This window comes from Neurospora tetraspora (assembly GCF_033439725.1).
Source record: "Neurospora tetraspora strain CBS 560.94 chromosome Unknown B0H65scaffold_1, whole genome shotgun sequence".
NCBI lineage: Eukaryota > Fungi > Ascomycota > Sordariomycetes > Sordariales > Sordariaceae > Neurospora > Neurospora tetraspora.
In genome coordinates this window covers 4,791,351-4,818,349 of record NW_026944383.1, presented here as the reverse complement: position 1 = coordinate 4,818,349, position 26,999 = coordinate 4,791,351, and the positions used below count along the sequence as shown (strand labels likewise).

General features: G+C 41.4%; 3 protein-coding genes across 3 annotated transcripts; 2 read left to right on the top strand and 1 right to left on the bottom strand.

Annotated features, from left to right (window-relative positions):
* Positions 1-13,100: 13,100 nt before the first annotated feature.
* B0H65DRAFT_44165 (SNF2 family N-terminal domain-containing protein) lies at positions 13,101-17,298 on the top strand. The gene is made up of 2 exons (XM_062825540.1): positions 13,101-14,157; positions 14,238-17,298. The coding sequence occupies exons 1-2, from the start codon at positions 13,235-13,237 to the stop codon at positions 17,065-17,067; spliced, it is 3,753 nt and encodes a 1,250-aa protein (XP_062686711.1). The 5' UTR covers positions 13,101-13,234; the 3' UTR covers positions 17,068-17,298.
* A 2,556-nt stretch (positions 17,299-19,854) lies between these two features.
* On the top strand, positions 19,855-21,691 carry B0H65DRAFT_416066 (uncharacterized protein; the record flags this gene model as incomplete). The annotated part of the gene is made up of 3 exons (XM_062824023.1): positions 19,855-20,150; positions 20,203-20,609; positions 20,697-21,691. The coding sequence occupies 3 exons, from the start codon at positions 19,855-19,857 to the stop codon at positions 21,689-21,691; spliced, it is 1,698 nt and encodes a 565-aa protein (XP_062686710.1).
* Positions 21,692-22,057: 366 nt separating this feature from the next.
* On the bottom strand, positions 22,058-25,234 carry B0H65DRAFT_44175 (phosphofructokinase-domain-containing protein). The gene is made up of 3 exons (XM_062825545.1): positions 24,104-25,234; positions 23,565-24,032; positions 22,058-23,504 (listed from the first exon to the last, which is right to left on the bottom strand). Exons 1-3 carry the CDS (start codon positions 24,992-24,994, stop codon positions 22,329-22,331), a joined length of 2,535 nt encoding a protein of 844 aa, XP_062686709.1. The 5' UTR covers positions 24,995-25,234; the 3' UTR covers positions 22,058-22,328.
* Positions 25,235-26,999: the final 1,765 nt, after the last annotated feature.

Below are 26,999 nucleotides of genomic sequence, written 5' to 3'. Positions count from 1 at the left end.
GGATATAGCGTTATTATTAACGAATTTTATAATAGATAACTATTTTACTTAATCTGTTTACGCTTAATCAATATAAAGCTATAGGGATTATTCTATTTCAGCGTTAATCCATTCGATTTAAATATTAGTCTAAGGGTGGAAAATAGAAATTAATTTGTAGATAATGAATAATTTTTTATAAAGGGTAGATTAGAAATATAATACGAATTAAATATTTCGATTAGATAGGACGCTATCTAGTAAATTATAGATCGAATAAATATAAATAATAACACGGTCCGTAAATTCTTTTACTTTTAAGGTTATAGTCGGAATATAATACTATATTTTAATTAAGCATTCGACGATGATAATAATATATTTAAAGGTTTAGCTAAAGTAAATACTTCTTAATAGCGGGGTAATATAATTAATTATAATATTTCTCTATAGTATTAAAAATACGGCTACGGGTTTAAAATAGTTAGCGGAGCCTCGCTTTACCAATTTAATCTTTATATATAGGAGATAGCCTTTATAAAAGATCTTTACATTATTATATATACTCTTTTAATAGAATTTTCATTATATAAATTCGTAAGTAGCATTATAATTAGGGTAGCCTATATTTAAAGAATTATATTAATAATTAATTAATTGGAATTCGAATCTTTTATTATAAGGGTCGATAATAATTTTATCCTATTATTTCGCGATGCTATTAATAACGTAATATTTTAAAAAGGTATAATAGAAAAACTTTCCGATTATTAATAATTATTAGCGTTTTACCTCGTCCGTTAAATAGGAGACTAGCTCTTATAGGAATATAGAAGTTTCGTAGCTTACTTAAATTAAATTGTCGGTCGATTTATTATCGAAATTATTTATACTTAGTAAATAAAGGGGAAAATTGGTTGTAGGGTCTTCGAAATAGCTTTCTTCGAATTATAAAAGGTTTAGTAAGGCTTTTTTATAGGCGATTAGGCGGTCGTTTTTAATATTTGTAAGTTAGTCATTAGGTTTGCGGTTTAAAGTATTGGGGCGGAGGTTTTTCGAACCTGGGGTATATTTAATTAAAAAATTAAATCATAATAAAAATTAGGACTATTATATATAGCGTTGGGTTAGTTGCTTATTAGTTGTAAAAGTTTACAAGTTCTTATAATTTATTAAAATATTAAACGGTTATTAAATTCCCTTAAATTCCAGCCTCTATTCCTACAAAGCTTTAATAATAACTAGTAATTCCTTATTATATATATTATAATTATATTCTTAGGCAGTATATTTGGCCGAAAAGTAAGTGACGGGTTAAAGGACGCTATTGTTATTATATTATAATAGGGTGCCGCTAGCGGTTTACTTAGAAGTATCCGTTTCGACGACGGTTTTTTTAATTTAATTATAAATCTTTAATATAGATCCTTCAGTAAAGGCCTTCTTTAAGGATTCGAAAGCTCTTTAATAATTATCGTTCTAAATCTAAATTATATTTTTCTTAGTAAATTTGTAAAATAGGGTTGCTATAGTCGAAAACTCTTTTATAAACCGTTAATAGAAATTTATAAAGTTTAAAAAGAATTGTAGGGATTTTTTAAACTTAGGGGCCTACTATTCCGTAATTACTTTAACTTTTTCTAAATTTATTTTAATATCGCTTAGCGTAATAAATAAATTTAAATACTTTGTACGTATCGTATAGAATTCGTACTTATCGATATTAATATTAAGGCTTGCTTTGGTGAATTTATTGCATATATTATGAATATAGTATTTATAATCCTGTACGTTATTAGAGTAAATTAAAATATTATTAAGATAGACGGTTACGTAAATATTAAGGACCTTATGGGGGATGTCGTTAATATAATTTTAGAAAGCCCCTAGGGCGCTTTATAAATTAAAAAGTATTATTGAAAATTCAAATAAATTAAATTATGTAATAAAGCAGTTAATTATTTATAGCTTTATTTAATACGAATACGGTTAAAGGTAACGATTATATTAAATTTAATCAAGATTTTAGTACAGTAAATTATATTGAGGGTTTTTTTCATTAATAGTAGAGGGTAGCGATATTTAAAAGTAATATTATTAGTATTTTTATAATTAATATAAATATATATTCCGCCGCCCAGCTTTTTAACGAATAAGACCGGTATTAAAATTTTAAATTAGGAAGGTCCAATAAATTTCTTCTGAAAGTTATTATCGATCTATTTCTTAATAACGTTAAATTCGTCGGTGTTAAAAGCGTAATTATAAGAAGCGGGTAGTATAATTCCCGGGCGGAATTTAAATTCAAAATTGTAAAACCGAATAGGAGGAAGGATTTTAATACCTTCCTATTTAAACGTATTAGTATAGTGCTAATATTATTTAGGGAGTTTAGTTTGGATTTGGGCGTCGGTTTTAGGGGGTTTATTAGCCTTTTTAAAAAATTTAGTAATGTTTTCTAATATAATTTTGCTAATAGAAACGTTGTTAGTTATAAAGTAGTTATTAATAACCTTTTCGCAACGGGGAAAGTTTTTATCCCTACCGGTAAGGTAAATAAAATTAATTACTTTTATTATACGTAGCGTATTCTTACCTCCTTTCTTAATTAGAATATTAATTTATTAATAGAAATAATTATTAAAGAATTATTCATATTTCTAATTTTTTCTTTTTAATACTTCTTTTATTATATCTTTTATTAAATTATTATTAACGTTTTTAAGGTTTAGAGCTCCTCCCTCCTCTTCTATTTTATCCTTCTTAATTACGTTTTTAATATCCTCCTTTATATTAGTTCGAATCGTACAAATAATTTATAATTTATATTTTTTAGCTAATTAATTAAAATTCAATACGGATAGCTCTTTAATATTATTAAGATTAATAGGTCCTTTATAGATACTATAAAACTTAACTAGTATATAGTAGTTAATATTATTAGTATAAACCCCTCTAACTACCTAATAGGGAATTAAAAAAATGTAAAAGTTAATTTAAAATAATATGGTAGCGAATATAAATATTTAATCTAGGCCGCTAAAGGTCTTACTGATAGGTACAGTCCCTAATCGGTTAGCAACTCGATTCTCAAAGTAATTAAACTATTAATAAATAGTTCGTTTTACGATCGTAGAAATAGAGAGGCAGTACGTAAATTCCAATTACGGTAATAATTATTTTAATTCCTCTTCGTTAAGGATTTCTTTATAAGACAGATTCCTATATATAGAGTGCGTACCGGCTATTTTAATTAAAAATATTAAGAGGGCGTACTATTTCATTAGTAAGGTATAACGGAAGTAAATTAAAATTTTATAAAGGAAATAATTGTACCGCTTATAGGCGGGGCCGAACCCAAGGGAGTCGCTAGGTTAATTAATACTAGGAGCGTAATAAATTAATTAAAGATAGTTTAGAATGATAGGGTTATTTTCTATTAAATTATAAATAAATAAATCGATAATTCTATAGTAAATACCCGTTTATATTATTAATTTAAAAAAGTAGGTAATACTATTTTTAATATAATCGTCGGCGAAATAAAGGAATTTAAGGGTTGCTAATTTAAAATAAAGGAATTAATAACAATAAATGAAGTAGTAATCGATAAAATTAACAGTAATATAGCTACTATTAATAAAGATAGAGTAATATAATTTACGTAGTCTATAGGAAAAGTAAATAGAAAAATTCAATAAATTAAAGTATTTATAATAGTTATTTATTAAAGATTTATTTATTTTAATAATATTTTACTATATAAGGACAAGCCTCTATCTTCCTCCTTTTTATCTTATAGATTAGTACCTTTAAGCGCGATTTAATTGGAAAACTATATATTTCCCTAATTATAAACGGAACCGTTCTTATTACTTATAATAGGACTAATAAAGCCGGGCTAATATACGGGGACTGGGTAATAATAACCACCGAGGCCGGGGGTACCGGGAGTTAGAACGCCTATTAATATATCTATAGGAAGAGTAGTACTTATAATATTAATTTAATAGCTACCGCTATTATAAGGACGCTACTAACTATAATTATGTTAATTTTAAGTAGGTTATTAACCGCCGTTACCACTACTATTATTATTATTACTACTATTCTTATTCTTATTCTTATTCTTATAATAATTAAAAAGTTTAACTTCCTTTTTAACATTAATATACGAATAGTATTTAACTGAAAATTAACCCTTTTTATTATAGCGGGTATATATTCCATTCTTTATACGGAATTTAAAGATTTCATTATTAATTATACGAGAGAATTAAATATCGGAAGCGGATATAGTATTAAAATTTATAGCGTTACTACTTTAATTAATATTAAATTCGGGAGCGGAAGTATTAATACTAATAGTAGTACCGGTCTTATAGAAGGGGTTAGTATTCTTTTTACGCTATTTTTTATGTTTTAAATTCTTAATTAAATTATAAATTTTAATAAACTATTCTTTATATTTATTATTAGTAAATTAATCACTTTAGTAAGTAAAGGCAATACGGTTACGTTCGTTAATCTTCTAACGAAGGTAATAAACCTTTATATTATTATTGAAACCGTAGCGGTCGATTAGGAGGGTAAACTTCTCTTTGAAACTTTACTATTTTATTCCCTTAATTATTTTTAATTCTTTTAATTCGTAACGAAAATAAACGATAATATTAATATTATTATATTTCTTATCGAATTTATCGAATAATTCGAAGGCTGTACTCTATTTAGTAAGTTCGTTAGTAAAAGTTTTATTAAATTCGGTTTCGATAGCTTTAAAAGGAAGGCCATTGATAGAATAGGCAATTAACGAAAATTTAATACGTTTAATAATAAAAATCTTTAATTTATCGATTTAAATTAATTTAATATAAAAGCGCCAAGCGTAGTATTTAATAATACGTTTAATAGAAATACCTTTACTATCGAACGTAGGAAATATAATAATGTATAATATTAACCTATAGCCGTTATTATTATTAGAGGTTATTATTTTGGGGTTTTCGTCGTTATTAGGGTTTTTAGGAGGCCGGGGTAGAATAGTAACTTCGGGTTTAGGGACGGGTTCGGTTTTAAAGGTGGTAATAAAACGTTAGCGAAGGTTATTAACGTATTTTAAAGATTTATTATATTGCTTTTTATACGCTTTTTTAGAATTGGTGCGGAAGTTGGCGAATTTCTATCTTAATGTAATAATATCGTTATTAAAAGAGTTAACGATGCCGGAATAAACGTCGCGGATAGTCTTAAATTTGTCAGCGTAGTTATTATAGAGGTTATTAATAATTTTATTATAATTCTTAATAACTTCCTATATGTAGAGGAAGGTTTAAATTTAAATTATAATAATATTATTATTCTAACGTTTAATATTATATTAGGCGGTAGCCAATTTAGCTTCGTAAACTTTAAATTCTTTTTATACTTTTTATATTTAAATATAGGCGGCGACGATATTGTTGTAGAGAAGGCAATTGAGGGTTCTAAAAACTATTTAAAAGACGGGGAATTAAATAAGGCTAAATACGTAATTAATAGCAATATTAATTTGAATTACTTAATTATTATAAGATTCGAGGGTTTAGGTAATATTAAAGTAATATTTTTAGTTAATTAGGTTTAGGATAGCGAAGTTACCGGTTATAGTAATAGTAAAAGAATTATCGGTTACCGGAGGAACGTATAGAACGATATCGTTAGATATTAATCGTTAAATTAATATACTAGGTAAGAAAAAGGGAAAAGACAGTACGAACTATTTAATAGCGATATTCGGTTTAGTAATTTATTTAATTCGAAGTTAGGATTGCGACGCGGGGTTTTAATTATATAGAAACGAATTTTAATTTCGAATCGATAATACTAAATTAATAACGTTATAATAATTAAAATTAATTAATTATAACCGTTTTTCCTTTAAATAAATGCGCGCAACGTAATAATTAAGTATAATAAATTATTATGGGACGAGAGGGTACTGTTAGGGGTAGGGTAAAATATATATTATTATACGAAGGAGAGAAAGGGAAGTGTGCGTAGATATAAGAAGCCCGAGGCGTCACGATCAAGTTGGACTTTAATGTAATAATAGTAATTAATTTATTAATAATCCGAGTAAGATCCCGACGTAATTCCTGTATAAGTTGGGTTGAATTAATATATATAGTAGCCGTAAGTCGTCCCTAATTTGCTCGATTAAAGATAGGCGAGCTTACTTTAACGTAAATAAGGTTAGGTTATAATAATTATACGAGCCTATTTCGATTGATTTATATTAAGTTGGGCGAGAGGTAAATTTGCTTTAAATTGACTTCGGCCTCTTATAATACCCCCTAAATTGATTCTTGTCGTTTTAATATAGAATCTAGATGCTATATATATAAAAAGAGGAAAAACTTTACTATATTACCCTCCTTCCGATCTATCTATTTAGGGATAGTACCGGATTTAAATCTTATTGTTTTATTAGTAAATATACAAAACTACACTTTGTTATTCTGCGTTATTAATAGAATAATTTAATTCTTATCTAATAAAATCCCCTTTATTGATAGTAATAAATAATTCGCTGAAGTAAATATCGGTTCCGGAAATTCTAAACGGATTACCGCTATTATTTAAACCCGGACTTAGTTATCCTTAATTTCAATATCTAACAATATCTATTTTTTAGTAAGTACGTTGGCTAGGATTTAGAAATTTTATTATTTAATTCCTCGCTAATTAGTATAATAGTTTTCTATTTATTTATTACGAAGTAGACTTTTCCCTTTTTAGAGCCGAATTTAATTTGACGACGATATAGGCGTTTGTAGGAAATTTACTTAATTATAAAAAGTTTATATCCTTTTAATTTCCAAGAACGGCCTTTATTTCTATTTTATTAATAAGTTATATTATTATTGTAAGTAAATAAATTTGCAGGATATTTTCCTTTACAATCGAATCGGCGGTTAATAGATTTATTTTTAAGAAGGTAATTTAGGTTACAATTCTATAGGGCTAAGTCCGAATTTACTTTATCATTAGGAATAAAGGTTATTATAATAGTATTAGGGTTAAATAAAATTAATTTACTAATTAAGTAAGGATTGTCGGTAAATAGTTTTATATTTAGCGGGGCAGGTAAGGCTCTATATAAATTTAGTGAAGGAAGGGCTTTATTTTAAATTTAAAATTTAAATATTAAGAAATTAATTTTTCGTTATAATTGTTTAATTTATTAATAATATTATTACGATAAGTTAAGGTTTATTATTCGATGTATTTAATAAGTTCGTTAAAGGTTATATTAGTAGCCGGTTTTTAAATAAATTAATAGAGTCCAGGGTATAGGGTGTTCTAGATCCGGGAATTAATAGTATAAGTATTTCTTTTATTAAGTTCGTAGGTATAGTAAACGATTTAAAGAGTTGTATTTCCGACTTTCTTACTATTGCGGTAATTTTTATAAGTATAATAAATTAAATTAAATTTAATCAAAATTTAGAATTTATTTAAGCGGAAACGATTATTTGTTAATTCTTTTCAAGAGTTGATATTAATTTTGACGTTAGAATATTAATTGGTAGCAAATTGAATAATTTATTAAATTTTTGCTACCTTATAGAAGAGTTCGTAGAGGTTTAGGACTAAATATATTTTTTAGCTATTATAATAGTATTAAATTAAATCGATTCGAAAAATAGTAGGACGCATTTAAAGTAAATATTACCTTTATATTAATAATAGTTTCGTCCTTTATATTTAAATTCTAGTACGTCCGGATAGAAATATTCGACGTTCTTAGACTTTTAATTATAGAAATTGCCGTTTAGGCCGTTAGAGTTAGAAATATTTTATAAAATTATAATTAAATTTATAATTAGTTTGTTTATCCGTTTATTATCATTTTTAAAAAAAGTTTTAATAATAATAATTAAAATTTTCATAATTATAATCGTATCGTTTAAATTAAATTTCGGTGGTAGGGCCGAATTCGATAATTTTTTTTCTTTAATTAGAATTATAATAGCTTTATTAATTATAGTTTATAAGAAGTTTGGCATTATTTAAAACGCTTTCGAAAGAAGGTTTTAAATTGAAGGCGGTAGTATAAAATTTAGTATTTTTATTATTTTTGTAATTCGTTTCTTAATAGGAGGTAAATTTAATATATTAATTATAATTTTAGGAGTTTAAAGTAGTAGGGATATTAGAACGAGCGTAATTAGTAGTTCTATTGGAAACGGCCTTTATTAATTTATTCTCGAAAATAAAGAGGGAAGGATTTAAATTAATGTAAAAGTTTAGGGAAGGGGTTTATTAAAAAGGTTCGTAAAATATATTCAACATTTGTTAAGAGTGAGTTTAATTGCTCTTATTTATAAATTTTAATTAAGTAGGGTTGGAGCTGTTTTTTAGGCTTGGGCGTTGCTATTTTCGAATTGTATTTAGTTTGTAGAGGTTAGATTTTAATATTTCCGAATCGAGGAAGAAACAGTAATTTTAATTTTTAGTTGTATTTATAAATAAAATATCGTTATTTCCTTATAATTGACTAAAAAGATTGTTACTAGAGTCCGAAATTAATTTTACCGTTAGGGGTTAATAATAAAATAAATTACCCGATTTGGTTAAAGTATTAAATTGTAAGGGAATTCCTTCCTTTTTTTAATTACCTTCGCTTCCTATAAAACCGAAATTCCCAGTTGGAGTCGGATATTTTTAATTTTAAATTACTAATTATAAATTTATAGTTTCTTTTATATTTAATTTATTAAATTATATTAGAAATTAGTACGGGGTTTAGGTAGCGTAATTTATTTTAAAAATAATTTATTTATAGAAAGAATATAAATTATTTCCGAAAATTTAAATTAATAGGGTAACTTGGCGTAATTTATAATTTATTAGAACTAAAGCCAGTTTAATCTTTGGACTTTAATTTGTTTTTAAATTTATTAAAGAAGTTATTTTTATTTTCAATTTAATTAAAGGATTCGTTTACTGAGGGTACCTATTCGATTAATTATACGTCATATTTTTATACGTATTTAATTATAATTTTAAATACATTTTTAGGGATATAGAAATCGAAAGATTAAAATAGGAAAAAAGCGGGTAATATAGCGTTTTAAACCTATTTTATTATTTTCGTACTAATTATTAAATTAAAATAATTATCGGTAATAATGGATAGAAATTCTATTAGAGCTTAGAATTGTGGTTTATTATTATTTAATATTGTCCGGTATTACTTCGCGTTTAGATTTATATATAAATAGTCAGATATATAACATAGGTTACGTTAAACTATATAATTAAATAAATTAAATATAATTCAAAGTAAATTTAATAAAATATTAAAGGTATAATTAGTTAGTAATATGGGTATAGGGCCGGGTTACTTTATAGCAGGTCGGCGATTTATATACAAAAATAAAAATAAAAATTATATAGTATAATTAATAGGTTTAGGTTTATTAATTGGGTATTATTTATAAAAAGCCTGAAATGTTATAATTAAATTGGATTTTAATATAATAATAGTAATTAATTTATTAATAATCCGAATAAGATTCTCATTTAATTCCCGTATAAGTCGGATTGAATTAATATATATAGTAGCTGTAAATTGTCCCTGATTTGTTCGATTAAAGATAAGCGAGCTTACTTTAATTTAGATAGGGTCGGGTTATAATAATTATGCGAGCTTGCTTCGATTTGATTTATATTAAGTTAGGCGAGAGGCAAGTCTACCTTAAGCTAATTTCGGCCTCTTATAATAGAGGATTGGTTATATAGGCGAGAGTTTAAGTAAGACCAGTCCGTACGCGCGTACGTAAGATTGTATATAATTAGAATATGTAATTAGTATATAAGTGTATAGTTTTAGGCTATAGTACTAGCTCTAGTATGGTATATGTATAGTTAGTGTAGTACAACTATATTATAGGCTAGCCCTATAATAATAGGAGTAATAATTATTACGAAAGAACGTTAGCTATAGCAATTTATATAAGGACTATTTATATAATACTTACTACCCTCTAACGCATTTTTAAAAATGATATTATTACTAGGCGTAAATAAATCCTCCTCGTTTACTTTTACAATATAAGGAAACGCGCCGGGTATAAATTAATCGAATAATAATTCGTTAAAATTAACGTTGCGAAGCTACTAAAGATCGTTAATATCCTAATGGGGCTTATAATCAATAAACTTTTAAAATTTTATAGCGCCAATAACGGCGACGACGGGTTTTTATTAATCTATAACGACGGCGAAATTTAAAGAAGGGTAGTAGTATTAACGCGACTCGAAAAGTAATTATATAGGAAGAAATAAAAAAGTAAACAAAAAAAACGCGGGTAAGGAGAAACACTAGTATATAAATTATTTTATTTATTTTTCTAGGAAGTAAGCGTACCAACGGTAAAACTATTGTACCCTCACTACTGTAATATACCAAATTTCATACAATACGGGTAATTTTTTTTAAAACACCAACAATTTCGTCGTAAACAACAGGAATCGCATTATTTAAATACCCTCTATTTATTACCAAAATTACACTAGAGTACATGAAAGAATAGTAGTATAATTATATTATATCGTAAACCGCGCGCATATTCTAGTAGTACATCTGGTTTTAGCGTACACGGCTAATAAATCTTATGTCACATGAATATTTACCATTATTTTTCTGGGAGGGAGGATGTGACTGGGGGTGTAGTACGTACTTTTTTACAAGTCCGATACGCACTGCCCATCTCTTACGGGGTTAGTATTGAAAGCGACCAGCGACTCTAGCGAGCAGACTGTCCTCCCATACCAGATTATTTGGTAGAAGCTGTATAGCCCATTGAACATGCCTTGCCACGTTCATTCTTAGATCTAAGCCTCAAAATCATGAACGTGTCAAGCACTCATCAGGCAGATGTGGCCAGGCCTGGATGTGATCATAGGTATCAAGGCTGCGTGCCGATAGCGAGCCGATAGCGATAGTCAAGGTCCATATACGCCCGCACCTGCAGCACCAAAAACATGGCTTTCTGCGCTGAACTGCACATAGTTCCTTTCTTGCTCCCGATTTCCTCCCCTATCATGATCTTTGCGGATGTCCAATGTTTGACGCAAGGTACGTAATTTGAGAGCTTGTGAGATGGGATATCCAAGGTATCCATGCGTGCAGGAAAGCGCTCGCTGAAGTGTTCACCTTGGCCCACAAACAGCGGTGTCTTATGAATCCATTATTTCCTCATTTTGAATGTAACTGAACACAAGAGGGAAGCAGACGCTTCGAGACCTGACGAGCATGTTATCAAGAAAGGTGTAAAGACAACGAGCTCGAGCTGAGCAAAGAGTCCGTCCAATGAAGCAGACTGTGCGGGGCCTTACTTACACTGTAACGCATTAACAGAGCATAACCTCAGGCTTACCCCCTCTTATAAAATAAACATGTCCAAATGGGTGACCAAGCTGTTGACGAGATAGCATCGACAGAAATGAATGTCCATAAACTGACAAGCCTAACATGGATCAAAGCATGCCTACCTTTCGGGTCAGGTACTGGGCGGATTAAGCATACATGCTAGGTACGGGATGACCCTAGTTTACACAAGTGAGATCCGGTTGTTTCGGTGAACAGGCATCTCGAAAAAAATATCCTCAAGGGACCCTTCCATCAGACAAGCTTCACCCATCCATGGAGATAGCGCCGCAGCTTCGCTCTTGTAGATTCTTGATTCTCCTTTCCTCTTTACCTAGAGGTATTGGGACAGTGTGGGGAAAACTGAAGGGATGCTTTGTGGAGGCATAAACAGAGCTCGGATGAACAGCCTGGGCTGACAGGGAAACACCAAAACGCGTTATCAAATTCACTACGTAAAATCGCGCGTAAAAGAAGTCAACAATCGGAAAGACGCAGCGCGCGAGTTTTGGTGGACTGAACCGAATCGATTGCGAAGGAGTCGTCGGCACTTTTGTTGGCGTTTGTGATTGCTTTTTTTCTCAAGGGGAACACAAAAAAAACAATCTGGCTGGCGGCCAACAACGTTTCCGCTTCTGTTGGTGGCTTCAGACTGGTAACCACCAACCATTCAAACCAAACGCCTTTCCTCCGAACAACACGGCCTCCTTCCATTTGGGTCTGAATTTGACTCCTCACAATCGGCGCAACATTCCGAGTCAGCGTCGTACACGAGAATTACACAAGTTTACTTCACGTTTTCTTGCCATTCATTTCCCATCTCACTTTTCCGCACGCGGCTTTGTCGCGTTTTGGGCTTTCATATTGTCAGCTTGAAACTACTTTAAGAGCCCTCGCTCAGTTTCGCTTCAAGCTGGAGTGGTCCAATCCCCGTATCACCATTTCGCCAGGCAAATAAGGTGTGCTCAAAACGAGGCGTGGGATCCCGCGATGTTCTAAACGGACCTTCCTCTTTGTTACGTGGTTCAAGTCAGTTGGAGGCCACACCCAGCTCCTGAGAAACCCCGTGGTGCGCCTGCAGCCTTATTTGAATCGACGGCATCTGTATGGCCACACGGTCTAGACATCCTGATTACGCCAGGCAGCCACGGTCACCCGGACAATCCACTTGAGGCTCTTCAGCCTGCTCTTCAATACCTCTACCCTTGGGGCTTGCGTTACCACCCCACGTATCGTTTTATTCACGCAAGCTCGCCGGCCGTCATCCCATAGCAAGTGCCCACCAGGCTGCGAGCTACCTCTAGACTCGCAACCATCGTGGCAAATCGGAGCTTTCAACGTCTCACAGACACGCGTGAAGAGCAAATTCGTCCCAGGTTCGAGGTTTTTGAGGGAAACATACGGTCTCTTGAGACCTTGGGAGTGGGCTGCGGTCTTGGAGAAATTGTGCAGGTTCCTGTTCTCGGGCCTCGGAGAGGATACTCCAGTGCAGGCCAAGTTGAAGGGCACACGTAGGTTCCGATGCCTACAGCCTCCAACCTGTCCCCTCTCCAGTTCCTTCCCTTCATTGAGACGCAATATGACTACATTTCTTTTCTAGCACCTTCCGAAAAATTACAAATTCTTCGGCTGCCACTTCCTCTTGATCACAACATCCAACGGCGACCGAATCCCACTTGCCTTGCATCCAACAGAACTTGGACATCGTGGCGGATTCCTGCCTGTTTTACCTGCAGCCGAGTTTCCCCGGGTCGCGCCTTCCCTCGAACTCACCGAGCCTGAGCCTCTTTTGCTACTGCGTCGTCATGTGGCCAGTTGAGCCCTACTACTTAAATTATGACAACCCCCAACCGAGCAACAGCGTCTTCGACGCACTCCTCTTCGTGGCAGACACGGACTGGATCATCTTCCTCGAACCCCAAGCCTCAACCCACTGCTAAAGCCAGTGACCTTGCCGACTTGGAGATCGAGTTGACTCTCCAGCTGGAACTACGCGCTCAACTCCAAGAAGAGCCAGAGACTGACAAGAGAGAGGCTGATCTCACCGAGACCAACGACAAGATCTGCGACATTGTTAAGGAGATGGACAGAGTTAGAACCTCTCTCGGTATCCCGATGGACGCGGAATTTTGGGGCTCGCCGGATGGGTCGCAATCACCAGCTGGCACTTCCACTGCTCAACAACGAGCACGTCAACAGGGCAATCAACTTCGTCAACAACAACAGCAACAGCAACATTACGCTCAACAACAACAACAGCAACAGCAACAGCGAATGCAACAATACGCTCAGCAACAACAGCAACAACAGCAACAACTGCAACAACTGCAACAACTGCAACAACTGCAACAACTGCAACAACTGCAACAACTGCAACAACGCCAGCCACATCATCCACAGCAGCAGGGGCAACGACGATCTCAACAAGGCTCACACGAGCAAGGACAACGACCCTTCCAACAACTCCCCCAGCAACATGAATCCCTGCTCGACGATTCCGGAGACTTCCAAAACTCCTTCAGCGGTTTTGTTCCTCGGGAGCGGAAGCGCTCGATCGGTACCAGCTTAGGCCATGATGCTTTGAGGGATACCGAAAGTAGTTCGAAGCGTACGGCTTCTGGAAGCGGTACTTCCTATCATACGACATTTTCGGATCCCTTCAATGTCAGCCCTTTTGCAGGCAACGACATGGACCCCTTCGACGACGGCTTCGGCTTCGGCGACGGCTTCGACTCCGGCCCATTGATAGACCTCACAGGGTGCGTAGATCTCTACTGTTATTTTTTGGCCTAGATCTTAAATTCATACCGAGACGTTGCTAACTGCCGTTATCTATCAGTGATGATGACGTGGAGGCCATGCTTGGGCAAGGATTTGCGCAAGCCTCTTCAACATCTTCAGCGACCTTGACTCCAACCTCGCTGTTTGCTCCTTTTCAGAGTAATCAGGTATCGTACCACGACCCTCAGACAGGCATACCGCATAGCACGAGCTTGCCAGCCCCTCAAGTTCCTGCTCCTGCACCTCAATTCTTGGACATAGATGATATCTGGGGTGGCCCTTCCTACAACTCTGCTGTCGCCAGCACATCGAGTACGTCACGCCCGTCTCGGCTAGCCCGACCTCAGCTCCCAAGCTTTTCCAATAGTACACCCTCTTCGGATAACGGGTCTCTGGTCTTTCCTGGCTTACCCGGTGGCCTGGCGACTGTCGATAGCTCGAGGCCGGGCACCTTGGTCAACGGAGGCTACTATGCGCCTAACAATCCGGGCTCTAGCGGAGTACATATACCATCTCTGACCGACGTTATCAGTCGGACTGCTACATACGATTTCACTTCCATGACTGATGTATGGGGGAATCCAATAGACGAGAGGCTTATGACGCTCGGTCTGGATGATCCGTTGAAGAAAGAGGACGAGATCAGTAAGCTGCTATCCAACATCCGGCCAGATGAGGATATACCACCGGAGGAACGCGGAGAGACACCACCCGATATCAAGTACCCTCTCTATCCACACCAGCAGTTGGCACTCAAATGGATGACTGATATGGAAGTGGGCCACAACCGGGGTGGAATTCTTGCCGATGATATGGGCCTGGGGAAAACGATTTCAACGTTGGCACTGATGGCTAGCCGCAGAGCTCCGGAGGGTGAAGTGGCAACCAACCTGATCGTTGGCCCCGTGGCTTTGATCAAGCAATGGGAACTTGAGATCCAGAACAAGATGAAGGAGGACCGCCGCATGAATGTATATCTTTATCACGGCGGGTCAAAAAAGAAGCCCTGGACGGAACTCAAGAAGTACGACGTTGTGCTAACTACGTACGGTACCCTGACTGCTCAATTCAAGAAACACCACCATTATGTCGAGAAAAGTTTCGAGAGTCCGGACGGGTTGGACGAGGAAGCTGAGAAGCGATACCGGCTTGAGTGCCCAATGCTTCATCATGGCACCAAGTTTTTCCGCGTCATTCTAGACGAAGCCCAATGTGTCAAGAACGCCAAAACAATGTCGTCTCGAGCTGTCCGCGAGGTTCGGGCGACTTACCGATGGTGTCTGACTGGAACGCCCATGATGAACAGTGTTTCGGAGCTTTCCTCTCTGTTGCGTTTCCTCCAAATCAAGCCTTTCTGTGACGAAAAGAAATTCAAACAAGCCTTCGCATCTTTGGACCACAAGTACAACGGACGCGACATTGAAAAGAGCCAGGCCATGAAGCAGTTACAGGCTCTGTTGAAAGCCATAATGCTGAGGCGCATGAAGACTACGGTGATAGACGGCAAACCTATTCTGAACCTTCCTCCGAAGGTCCAGCACATTGAGCACGTCAAATTCTCCGAAGGCGAGCTTGAATTCTACAAGAATCTGCAAGAGAAGTCCCAGGTCATCTACGGCAGATATGTCAGAAACAACACAGTGGGCAAGAATTACTCAAACATTCTTGTCCTTCTCTTGCGACTCAGGCAAGCCTGCTGTCACCCGCATCTCACCGACTTTGAGGCTAACCCCGAGAATCATCTGGCCGAAGCTACAATGGTTGAGCTGGCGAAGACCCTGGAGCCTGCCGTCATTGACAGAATCAAACAAATCAAGGCGTTCGAGTGCCCGATATGCTACGATGCGGTCCCAGACCCTACCATCCTACTTCCTTGCGGTCATGATATTTGCGCGGACTGCTTTTCCTCGTTGACTGACCAATCCGCTATGAACGGAATCAGAAACGGCCAGGACGGAGCGAATGTCGCCAAATGTCCGGTGTGCCGTGGCCCCGCTGACCACACCAAGGTTACCAATTACACGTCTTTCCAGGTTGCTCATATGCCTGATGCCCTGGAAAAAGCGGACACCGATGATGCAGATTCTCCTGTCGGTGATGACGGCAGTGGCTGCGGCGATGAATCAGACACGTCGGATGGGTCGCTGGGCAGCCTCAGTGGGGAGAAGAAGCGCAAAGTAAAGAGTGAAGGGAAACGTCCTGCAAAAGTTAAGCCGGAAGAGAAGGAGGACTGGAAGCCGGATATTTTTGACCAACTGCGCAAAGAAGCAAACGCCAGTAGAAACCAGGACGCACGAGATCGCCTACTCCAGTACACTTTGGACCATTGGCAAGACTCGGCCAAGGTGACTCGAGTGATTGAACTGGTTGATCAGTTTCAGCAGTCCAACGAGAAGACCATCATCTTTTCTCAATGGACGTCTCATCTCGATCTTATCGAGTGCTCTCTCAAGTTCAAGCTCAAGATCAAGTACCATCGCTATACAGGCAACATGCCCAGAACTCAACGCGATAACGCCATCCAGGCGTTTGTCGAAGACCCTGACGTCAAGGTGTTACTCGTCTCTCTCAAAGCTGGAAATGCGGGCCTCAATTTAACTGTTGCTTCTCGCGTCATTGTTTGTGATCCCTTTTGGAATCCATTCATTGAGGACCAGGCCGTCGACAGAGCCTATCGAATTGGCCAACAACGGGAGGTTCACATTTACAAGATTTTGGTTCAAGAAACTATTGAGGATCGCATCATCGAGTTGCAGAACGTGAAGCGAAACATTGTTGAGACGGCGCTTGACGAGACCCAGAGCAAGCAGCTCGGAAGGCTTTCCATCGACGACCTCAACTACCTTTTCACTGGTCGCCGTGGAGGCCAGCGTGCACAGCAACAGTGAGGAGCACATCGTCATCCTCCTCGTCACCATGGCCCGCGGCGAATGTCAAGGAGAACGAACATTGTTTGGACGCGAGGGCGTATTCCCGGTCCAAGAGATGCGGGTGTAATTACATGGCTTGAAGACCATTTGATCACCAAATTCCGATTTATTATCGGTCTTGTGTATGAGTTTGCTATCAGCGCATCTTCTTAGATGCAGTATTAGAGCATTCAGCGGGGTTCACACATATTCCGTCTTTTCAGCATGACTGAATCGAGGAATATGCCGCGTGATGAATAACCCTTTCTGACTTCGATAAAGCAAGACAGACAGCTTGCTACTGAACAGAGAGTATTACCATGGAGATGTAGAGATGAGGTATTGGCTGATAAGAAGGAATCAGCAGCGAAATCTTGTTCGGAACTGATCGAAGCGTCTCGGTTCCGATTTTGTCTACGCTGGTTTCTCTCGACGCCGAAGATGCGCTGTCTACCTTACGCAGTAAGACATGCCACTGTAGTAGGAAGGAAACAGAGAGTACCAGGAGGTGGGACTTCTCACATTCCCATAGGAAGCCTCTATTTTCCAACCTCAGAGGCGTTGCCAAAGATATTAGACCTAGCTTACCTATTGTACCCAATATATTTATGTTATCAAGATCCTTTTACCCAGCGAAACGTCAGTCTGAGACATGGTGACTGTCCACCAGGAGGTTTTCCACATCAGTTCTCTAGCCGCACTGGACTGCTTGTTAAGACCCGCCGGTGCTATCATTGCTACCACTTCCAAATGGCCAACAACAGCAGAAATACGCTCGTCTCATTTCTCTCGTTGCCCATGTGATGCTATCGCGAGCACCACCAGGGGGCATCTTGGCCCCTTCAGATCGTGGAGTTCACTCCGGAATGCCAAGCAGGCATACACTTTTTGTAAGTACCCGGACCCTAGCTCCCTTCTCGCCAAATTGTCGTGGCTAAAATTCACGTGCAAGACGCAGGTCTGGAATCTGATGTGCTCAGAAAGAAACGGGCAAAATCCCTTCAAAGGGACGCGCAATATTAGATCAACTCATCAAGGACCGGCAATAAGAACAAGTCATGGAAGTGTCGTCGCTTTTCGGTCGCCCACAGCCAGTCAATTGGACGCCGTTTCGTCTTGGTCAAGTGCGAGAGGGGTCCAGGATGACTGATCGTCGCCCATAACATCTCCTGCAAGTCGCTCACTCAGCACCCCAAGCCCAACCTTACAACTTCCCAGCTCCTCTCCCCGGACGGGATACAGAATCGCATGAGGTCAACCGCCTCGTAGTTCTCTCATAGTGTTACATGAGGCGCAAAATGAAAAGAGGCAGAGACGGGAAGCCAAAGATGCTGCAATTTCATGGCGGACAGCATGGAGACCCGTCTGTCAGCTTACGGTGGGGTCCGGCCCCGTTAAACGGCGTGCCAGCAAAAAAAGTCCCGCTCCACATCGGGGCTGGCTCCGGAGGCCTTCAGACCTTCAGTCCTTTTCTCGCTGCACACTTCTGGGTATCGTCATTGCCGTTTTGTTCCCGTACAATGACTGTGCGACTGTTGGATAAACAGGAATGGAAGGAGTCCATTTGTAGGGGCGATGGTTGGTTGGCTGGACAGATCTGGGGTAGGAAAGGGCTAGGCCAGATGCCCAGATGTCCAGATGTCCAGATGTAGGTCGGTGTTCTCCCAGAAACAGACACCTGCTCGGGAGCATTTGCACATCTTCGTTGTTGGCGACAAAACTTCGATGCAAAATCAAACATTGCAGATGGGATAAGTGGGTTGAAATTTCAAGAGCAGTCTGATGGAAGAACCTGAACAGCATCCAAAAAGCGAGCAGCGACTGGTCAGCAGTACGAAATCGCCCCTGTCAGCAGTGAGCAACCATCCTCAAAAAGAGGGCCCCCTATGTGCTGTTGTCGGCCCAAACACCTTCTCGCCCTTCATCAGCGTTCCCATTTCCATGTCTTGGCATCTGACAGGACCCAGACCCCCATCAACGCACTGCAGCAGCCAGACTGTCCAATGGCCACTCGCACGCCGCCGTTCGCTCACGCGCAATGTTACACAAGTGCCATGCCCATGCCGCTTTGGGTTCTCAACCGCGGTTTTCTCTGGCCAAAAATGATGAATTAACCCTCCTGGCGGTTCCTGGAATGGGACTTTCAAACAAGGGGGTCATCAAATCTGGAGGCGCGGGAGGGTCAGAACTCTGAACAAGCAGGGGGGTGATAAGGCTGGTCCGCAGGAGTGTCCGCCGCGTTAGCCCTAGGAGGGCCAAGCGCCGTTGTTGTTTACTTGAAAGGAGGAGTCTGGAGATTGGTGGCGTGGGGGATGGTGAAAAGCCGCAAGAGATGGGGATCAAGAAGAAGGGGAGCTCATGTTGAGAGTGGGTGAGCAAAGAGAGGGCTGGACTGCTCTCTCTGGACTGGAACTAAAAATTGAACGGGGAGTGGAAGACGATTCTCTCATACGAGATTCAAAGACCCAGGCAACATCCAATTGGAAGTTCCAGTCAGGTGTCTTTGGGCTGAAGTTACATCTTCTTCCTCTCGCTCCCACCCTCACTTTTCTTTTTCCCCCGACTCTCTTTTAACATCTTCTCTTATCGAGTGGAAGGATTCGGTTGTACGACGTCGCTAGACATTGCGACTGCTGCCGAGCGCGCTGCCGTTTCTCTTTCCCCCTTTCAAACTCTCACCTCTTCCTCCGGTTCCGCTACTTTCCCGAACACCCATCTTTGGTCCCTCAGAGATCCCCGTGCTCTCGGGTTCTTCTCTTAGTCGCAATGGCTCTCTTCGGCGCCATGTCGATACCTAAGCCGCTGTTGACGCTCCTGTTGGTGGCGGCTTCAGTCGCACCCTCTGAGGCTACTATGGCATCGTGGTGGAACACGGTCGCTAGTCAGGTTGTCGTCCTGAACGAGACTACGGGCCAATATAGATACACCAGGTGCAACAGCATGGGAATGGATACCATCTACTATTCAACCACGGGCGGCAACTACCTCAATTTTACCAAAAGCCCGCCCAAAGCTGGCAGTCCTTTGACCGGGACTGGCTGGTATGACCAAACAAATGCCTGGTCAGTTTCCTACTTGTCTAATTCCAGTTGAACGTCGCTTACTTCTACCCAGGGCATCATTATTTTACTTCGATGAGTCCAATAGTATCAGAAACGCCATCTTCAAGTGTGATCCGTCGACCGGTCTCTACATGGACTCAGAGTCACAATTCTGGCCCGTTGTGGCCGAGGGAGCGCCGACGCCTCATAATAACTCCGGCATGAGCGGCTTCCTTCGCGACCAAAACCGTGGTTATTGGCTCTACTATCACGATGAAGACATGCATCTCAATGGGCTTAGCTATGATCCAGATACGACTACCTGGACTTGGGAGGGAACCATCAATCACGACGTTCAAGGAAGCAACGCCATCGCCGCAACCGCCGGGAAAGGCCAAAGCAACTTCACCGTCGTCACCCCTCGAGACGACAAAAACATTGAAGTCACGAGATGGGGCCTGGACCAGAATTGGTACATCTGTAAGTATCTGCCAGTTGCCATCCGGAAGCTACAACCAACACCCTACTCCAAAACAACCATCATACTAACCACCCCCATCCATCCAGCCACCACCCCCCACCCGCTCAAAGGCAACTTCAGCACCAGCTCCGCCCCCTCGTCCTCCTTCGAAATCGACTACTCAGCCCCCTCCAACTACTCCCTCCCCTCCTGGACAGGCCAACCAAAATCCATCGGCATCAGCCTCGACACAGTCTATAATCGCTACGTCTACTACATCGGCAGCGACAAGTCCCTTTACCGCCTCACCTCGCAAAACTACTCCTGGAGTCTCTGGGAGAACCAATCCACAACGTACTGGCCGCAAGCCGACGAAGCCAACGCCGAACTCGCCGTCGTGAGCGCCATCATCACGGACACGAAAACCGCCAAAGTGCGCATTTATTATGTAGTGGGCGGCAAGCTGGCCGAGGTGGCGCTGGACGGCAACGATAACGACTGGAAGCAGTGGCGGGCGGTGCCGGAGTGGGATCCCAATAGCGCGAACAGCAGTACCACCACCTCCCCACCTAATCCTTCCGCCACCTCCGGTTCTGGTTCCGGTTCGGCTACGGGAGTAGCCACCGAACCTGCGTCCGGTATGTCCTCGGGCGCCAAGATCGGCGTCGGCGTCGGTGTTGGTCTAGGCATGATGGCGATGGGCGCCATCATCGCTGCTGTCTTGCTCTTCCGGCGCAACAAGAACAAAAACTCCGCTGATCTTAACAGCCCCGAGGACGGCACGACGGTCGTGGGATCCGAAGCCCCAACCGCCACCACATCGCCCCTTCCGCCTTACGGCACGCTGGCCACCGGCTATGGAGCAGGAGCAGCTGGAGCAGGAGCAGGATGGGACCAGAAGATGCCTCCTGGGGGCGGAGGAGGGTACACCAATGTGCAGCAACTGGACACGACGGAACGGCCGATGGAGTTGGACGCGCCTAGGGCGGTGTACGAGTTGCCGGATCAGACTTATAGTCATGAGTTGATGGCTGATAACACGGCGACGAGGGTGGAGGCGCCGGGGGATCATGGTCATCAGGGTCAGGAGACGCGGGTGTAGTTATGGCATACATGAGGTGACGGAGGATATAGTGTAATGAATTGAAGAAGGGGGTTGTTTGTGGCTACGTACCATATAGTAGGGCTGCGGAAATGTCTGAGTTACTACATGTGTGGATTAACCCTGATGAATTGACGATCAATAGGCGGACAAGCTTCTTTGATCTTCTCACGTCCCCGTTCATCTTGGCGATGAAAGGAAAAAAAAGGGTTTAGGATACGGCTTACAATGATGGCACCGGTACATGTTTGTTTCTGTTTTTGTTGTTGATACCAATATCGTAGTATAGTATATACAGTACATTCATCGTCAATATTAACATAGCGGACCACATACCTTCTCACTTCGTCATAGTTTGAGGCTGACTCAGTAAGGTGACCTTGGCGGTGCCCACGATAGCATCACATGGACAATGGAAGAGATGAGCAAGTCTCTGTTTTGAAAGCCATCTCAGTTCTTTTCGTAAACTACCCATACAACCATAACGATAACCTCTTTTTGCATTGTCCCCCCATCTAGGTACAAGACTCCTTATCCATGCCAATTTGGTGCAAAATCACATTCACCACTGCTAAAACTCCCAGAGCATAAACATTTTAATCGTAAGTAAGGCATAAAACCGTTATATAGGGAAGGCTTAATTGACCGGCTCCAGTCCACGCTTCACGTCCTTGGCCTTGACGCCCGTAAGGTCGGGCTCAGGCAAGGTGTGCCGAGGACGGCCTCCAAGGATGTCAACAATCTCCTTCATACTAAGCCAGTGGGCAGCCTTGGGGCGTCTGTTGGGCCAGTCGGTCTCCTCCTCCTCCAACTTCTGGACCGGCGTAAAGACAACACTCGCTCCCTTGATACCGATGACGCTAGCGCTCATGGGATCCATCTTGACGCGGTTGTGCACGTTGCGTCCGTACTTCTCAAGCTGCTGAATGCACTTGATGGCCAAGCGGACAGCACGGCAACGGTCCATGCCCGAGGGAACACCACCCTGCTGCATGTGACCGGGGATACCCTCACGACTTTCAAAACGACCGTGGGCCTCATCGCGGAGAATATCGGCGATGAGCTTGGCGCTGTAGACCTTGGAGGCCTTCTCGTTGATCAAGATCAGGCGACCGGCTCTGCTCTGTCCCTTGTCCTGAGCGAACACCTCCTTCAGATGACGGACATCTTCGCTGAGCATCTCCAAGCTGAGACCCTCCTCGGGAAGGTAGACGGCCGAGGCACCAACACCGAGACCGGCGAGAGTAGCGATGTAACCGGAACGGCCACCCTGTGTCTCAATGACGAAGACACGTCTACGAGTGGCAGACGCGGACTGCTTGATCTTGTCGCAATAGTCGACAAGCTCGTTAAGGCAAGTATCGGAACCGAGAGAGTACTCGGTGCCGGGAACGTTGTTGGAGATGGTCGCTGGGAGCAGCGCCATGGGAATGCACAGAGATGGGTACTGGTCTCTAGCCTTGCGCATCTCTGCGACGGCGTGGAAAGCCTCGAAGCCGCCAATGAGGAATAGGGCGTCAAACTGGTACTGCTCAATGAGGTTGGCGATGGTTTCCATGCCAGACTCGCTCGGGAGCTCACGGTTGGTACCGATTTCAGAACCGCCCTTGCTGGCCCAGCCATCAACCTCGAGCCAGTCGAAGGGCCGCACTGCGCTCGGCGTATCGGCATGATGGCGCGCAAAGCCTGCAAAGCCGTTGTGGATCGCAATGGGTTCGTGGCCACGAGACAAGCAGTACGACACACCAGCGCGGACGGCGGCATTCATACCTCCAGCGGGGGCACCGACGTTGATAAAGCCAATTTTCATGCGCTGAACGGAGATTAGCTAAACTCAACCAGATGATGCGCAAGTAGTATCATCATCACTCACCTCCTTTACAGGCAGCATTTTCTCGTGATCGATCTGGCCTGCAGTTGTCATCATGAACGACTTGTACTGCTCCCCAAACTCGGCATCACGAAGACCTATGGCTCCGTCGAAATCCTGGCTTTCAATGGCCTTGGCGACTTGCTTAGTATCCAGCACCGCTTCCATAAGGGGCTTCCTGACAATCTTGTTTTCGGTGATGGCAATGAAGCAAGTCTTGGTCTCGGGGGTGGCTTCCAAGACAGCCTTGACGGCCTCAACACCCTGCAGGGTCGCGAGCATTCTGTCATATGCGACGGCGGTACCACCGCGCTGAACGTGGCCGAGGGTGGTGATACGGGTATCGAGGGCGAGGCCATTCTTGTCGGCGAGAAGGTCTCTTACTTGTTCGGGGGTAATCTTGTTTCCAAACTTGTCGAGAGCACCCTCAGCGATAATGACGATGGTCTTGCGCTTTCCACGCTTGCGGTGCTGTTGTTTCCGTTTGTTAGCCATTGATTATTTGGTGGTACTGTAGCCCAGGCCGAACATGGGAAACGTACCTCCTGAACAACGCCGCACATCTCCTCTCTCCAGTTGTCCTCCCTAGGTTTCTCAGGAATAAAGATGAAATCTGCGCCTGTCGCAACACCTGCCATCAAAGCTAGCCAACCGCAGTGTCTGCCCATGACCTCAACGACGAAGGCACGGGAATGGGAAGAGGCGGTAGCCTCGATCATATCGACACACATGCAGATTCTCGCCAAAGCCGAGTAGCAGCCAACGGTGGCGTCTGTACCTGACAGATCGTTGTCGATAGAACCGACGATACCAACGATGTTGAGGTGCTTGTAAGAGTGAATTTGCTCGGCCGTCAGCTCGCCAGTAGAGACCAGCTCTTCCAACAACGAGGGCCACTCAGCACGGAACCTGTCGGCACCAGTAAGGGAGCCGTCTCCTCCGCAGATGATGAGGGCATCGATGCCGCTGAGGATCAAGTTCTTGGCGGCAGTAAGGCGACCAGCGCGCTCGTAGAAAGCCATGCAGCGAGCGGTACCGATCAAGGTGCCGCCTTCCGAGAGCCAGCCGCGCACATCATACCAGTCCATCTTCTTTATGAGATCACCACCCCTAACCAGACCCTCATAGCCTTCGTAGACGCAGTAGGCGTCGCAGCCCATGTGGATGGCCATGCGGACGCAGGCGCGTACCACGGCGTTCATGCCGGGGGAGTCGCCGCCCGAGGTCATGATGGCGATCTTCTTTCTGGGCGCCATCTTGTTGGATGCTGGCGACATTTTCGTTGGTAGTACTTTTCGAGGGGTGGTCGAGCTCAGCAGGAGTCGGATGCCTAGCGAGGAGGCCGAGAGGAGGACGAGGGCAAAGAGCGCCGGGAATGGGTTATAGAGGATAGATAATGGCCGAGAGAGGATGGCTCGATCAAAGATGGGCATGCTCCAGGCTCCAACCTGGAAGCACCGAGATAGTCAAGGGGACTTTAACTTGTACAAAAAAAGACGAGAGTGTAGAAGTAGTCACTGTCCTGGTGATGTTGACAGAACGGATGATGCCCGTCTTGGATCGCAACAAGCAGAGGATTCGTGTTATGAATAGGTAGGAAGGTTCAGGAAAATGTCAAGAGAAAGACGGAGGAGATGAAGAGACAAGAAAGAGGGTAACGTCAGCTTTCCACTTGGAAATCGGAGATGAATTCTTTTCAGTCTTGGCCACAAGCGGCGCAAGTGCAACTCCCTGTCTAAGAGTACTGTGTACAATTGTACGGCACTGCGAGTCCGGAGAGAGCGAGGGTCTCTCAGGTTGTATGCAGCTGCTGGGTAGTTACGCCGACAAGTGGAAGCTCGAGTGGAAGTGTGCTGATCGGCTACTGACGCATATCGCCTGCAGTGACATGGATGACGGGGTGGGCATCTGCGCTAACAGCGTGCTAAGAAAAGAGCTCTTATCTTATCGGGCAATGGCGGGGTCATCCAACACCTCTCAGCGGCCTCACTGCACAGGAACCTCGTCTTCAGCGCAGTGTGCTCACTGCTCCAAGTCGTAACAACACACCAAGCACACCTCACCCACAGAACCTCCAAGTTTCTCAGAAGGATTACCTTGCAAGGCGTGGTGAAGCTCGGTGGTGGTGCAGGTTTCTGAATGCTCGGCGGATTGGGGAAAGTCTTGGTGGTGAGGGGTTTTTGCAGCCCCAGCAAGAGCAATTGGGTCACCTGCATTGGATGACATAACTGGCGGGGTAACGTCAAAACCTAATGGAGTCCGCCGTGCCCGCCGCGGCCCACGGGCAGAGACGATCCGCTGCCAGGGCTCGTCAGGGCAAACCATAAACCTTATTACCACTTCCCAGTTCCCAGCCGCATGTAATGGAATGCCAAGGGTTCTGATAGGATCTGATAGGGCCGACCTGTATAAAATCTGTCCACCGTCTTCACAAAAAACAAGTTATTCTTCCTGTGAAACTGATCATCTCTCACATGTTGGAGAGCGGTGTAAGCCGTCTTGGTGAACAACAGGTGATTTGCCTCTCGGTGGTGAAAGGGTGGGAATAACCTCAGTTGACTGGAACTTGTCCGCTCGGCCAACCTTGCAAAAAGAAGGGCCTATCGATAACACAAAGGTAACACAGTGCAGTGTCTCTGAGCACTACCGGACGTAATGAAAAGTGCCGGTCCCTGTTTGATGGAGCGAGCCTGGACTTGTCAGTTTAGAGGGTTAAATCCAGCTAGTAAGGAGAGGGTTCTAAAAGAGGACTAGCCTCCCAGCCTCCCTAAATGGCTATAGACCCCCTTAATACTCTAGGAGCCCCCAACTTTGGTTCCATAGCACTCTTCCCAGACACACACACAATACAGAGATTTACCCATTTTTATCACTAAATTAATCTATTTAGCTATGCTTTCTAACAATTAATAGTCTAAATCGCGTTTATTATATTATGTTAATATCTATAAAAGTACGAGAATAATACTAATTTATATTCTAATACACCCTATAACAACTAAATTAAGTAATTATATCTTTATTTAATTCTACCCCTAAAATTAACCGTCACTATTTCGATAGGCCTTTAAAATTTAGAAATTAGAATGAAGAATTCTTAAATTATATAAAAGGCTTCGATTTTACGAATTTTATCCTAGGTTTAGAACTAGCTGTTTAGAAGCTATTCCCGCTTTATATTGAAAATTACATCCTTAAAACTATAACCCTCTGCTACATCGAACGTATTTGAAAAATCTTTAACAGCTTTAAATTAAATATAATAATTTATATCCCCCCTACTTAAATTATTATAACCGGAGCAGTATTCGCTACGGCTCCAGAATTTCCTAAAAGTATAGAAATTATTAATTATTCTCCGAATTAATAGAATAAGAATATAAGTATTAAAATAACCGACCTTATTACTTTAAACTTTTAAAAGTACAAATATAACGA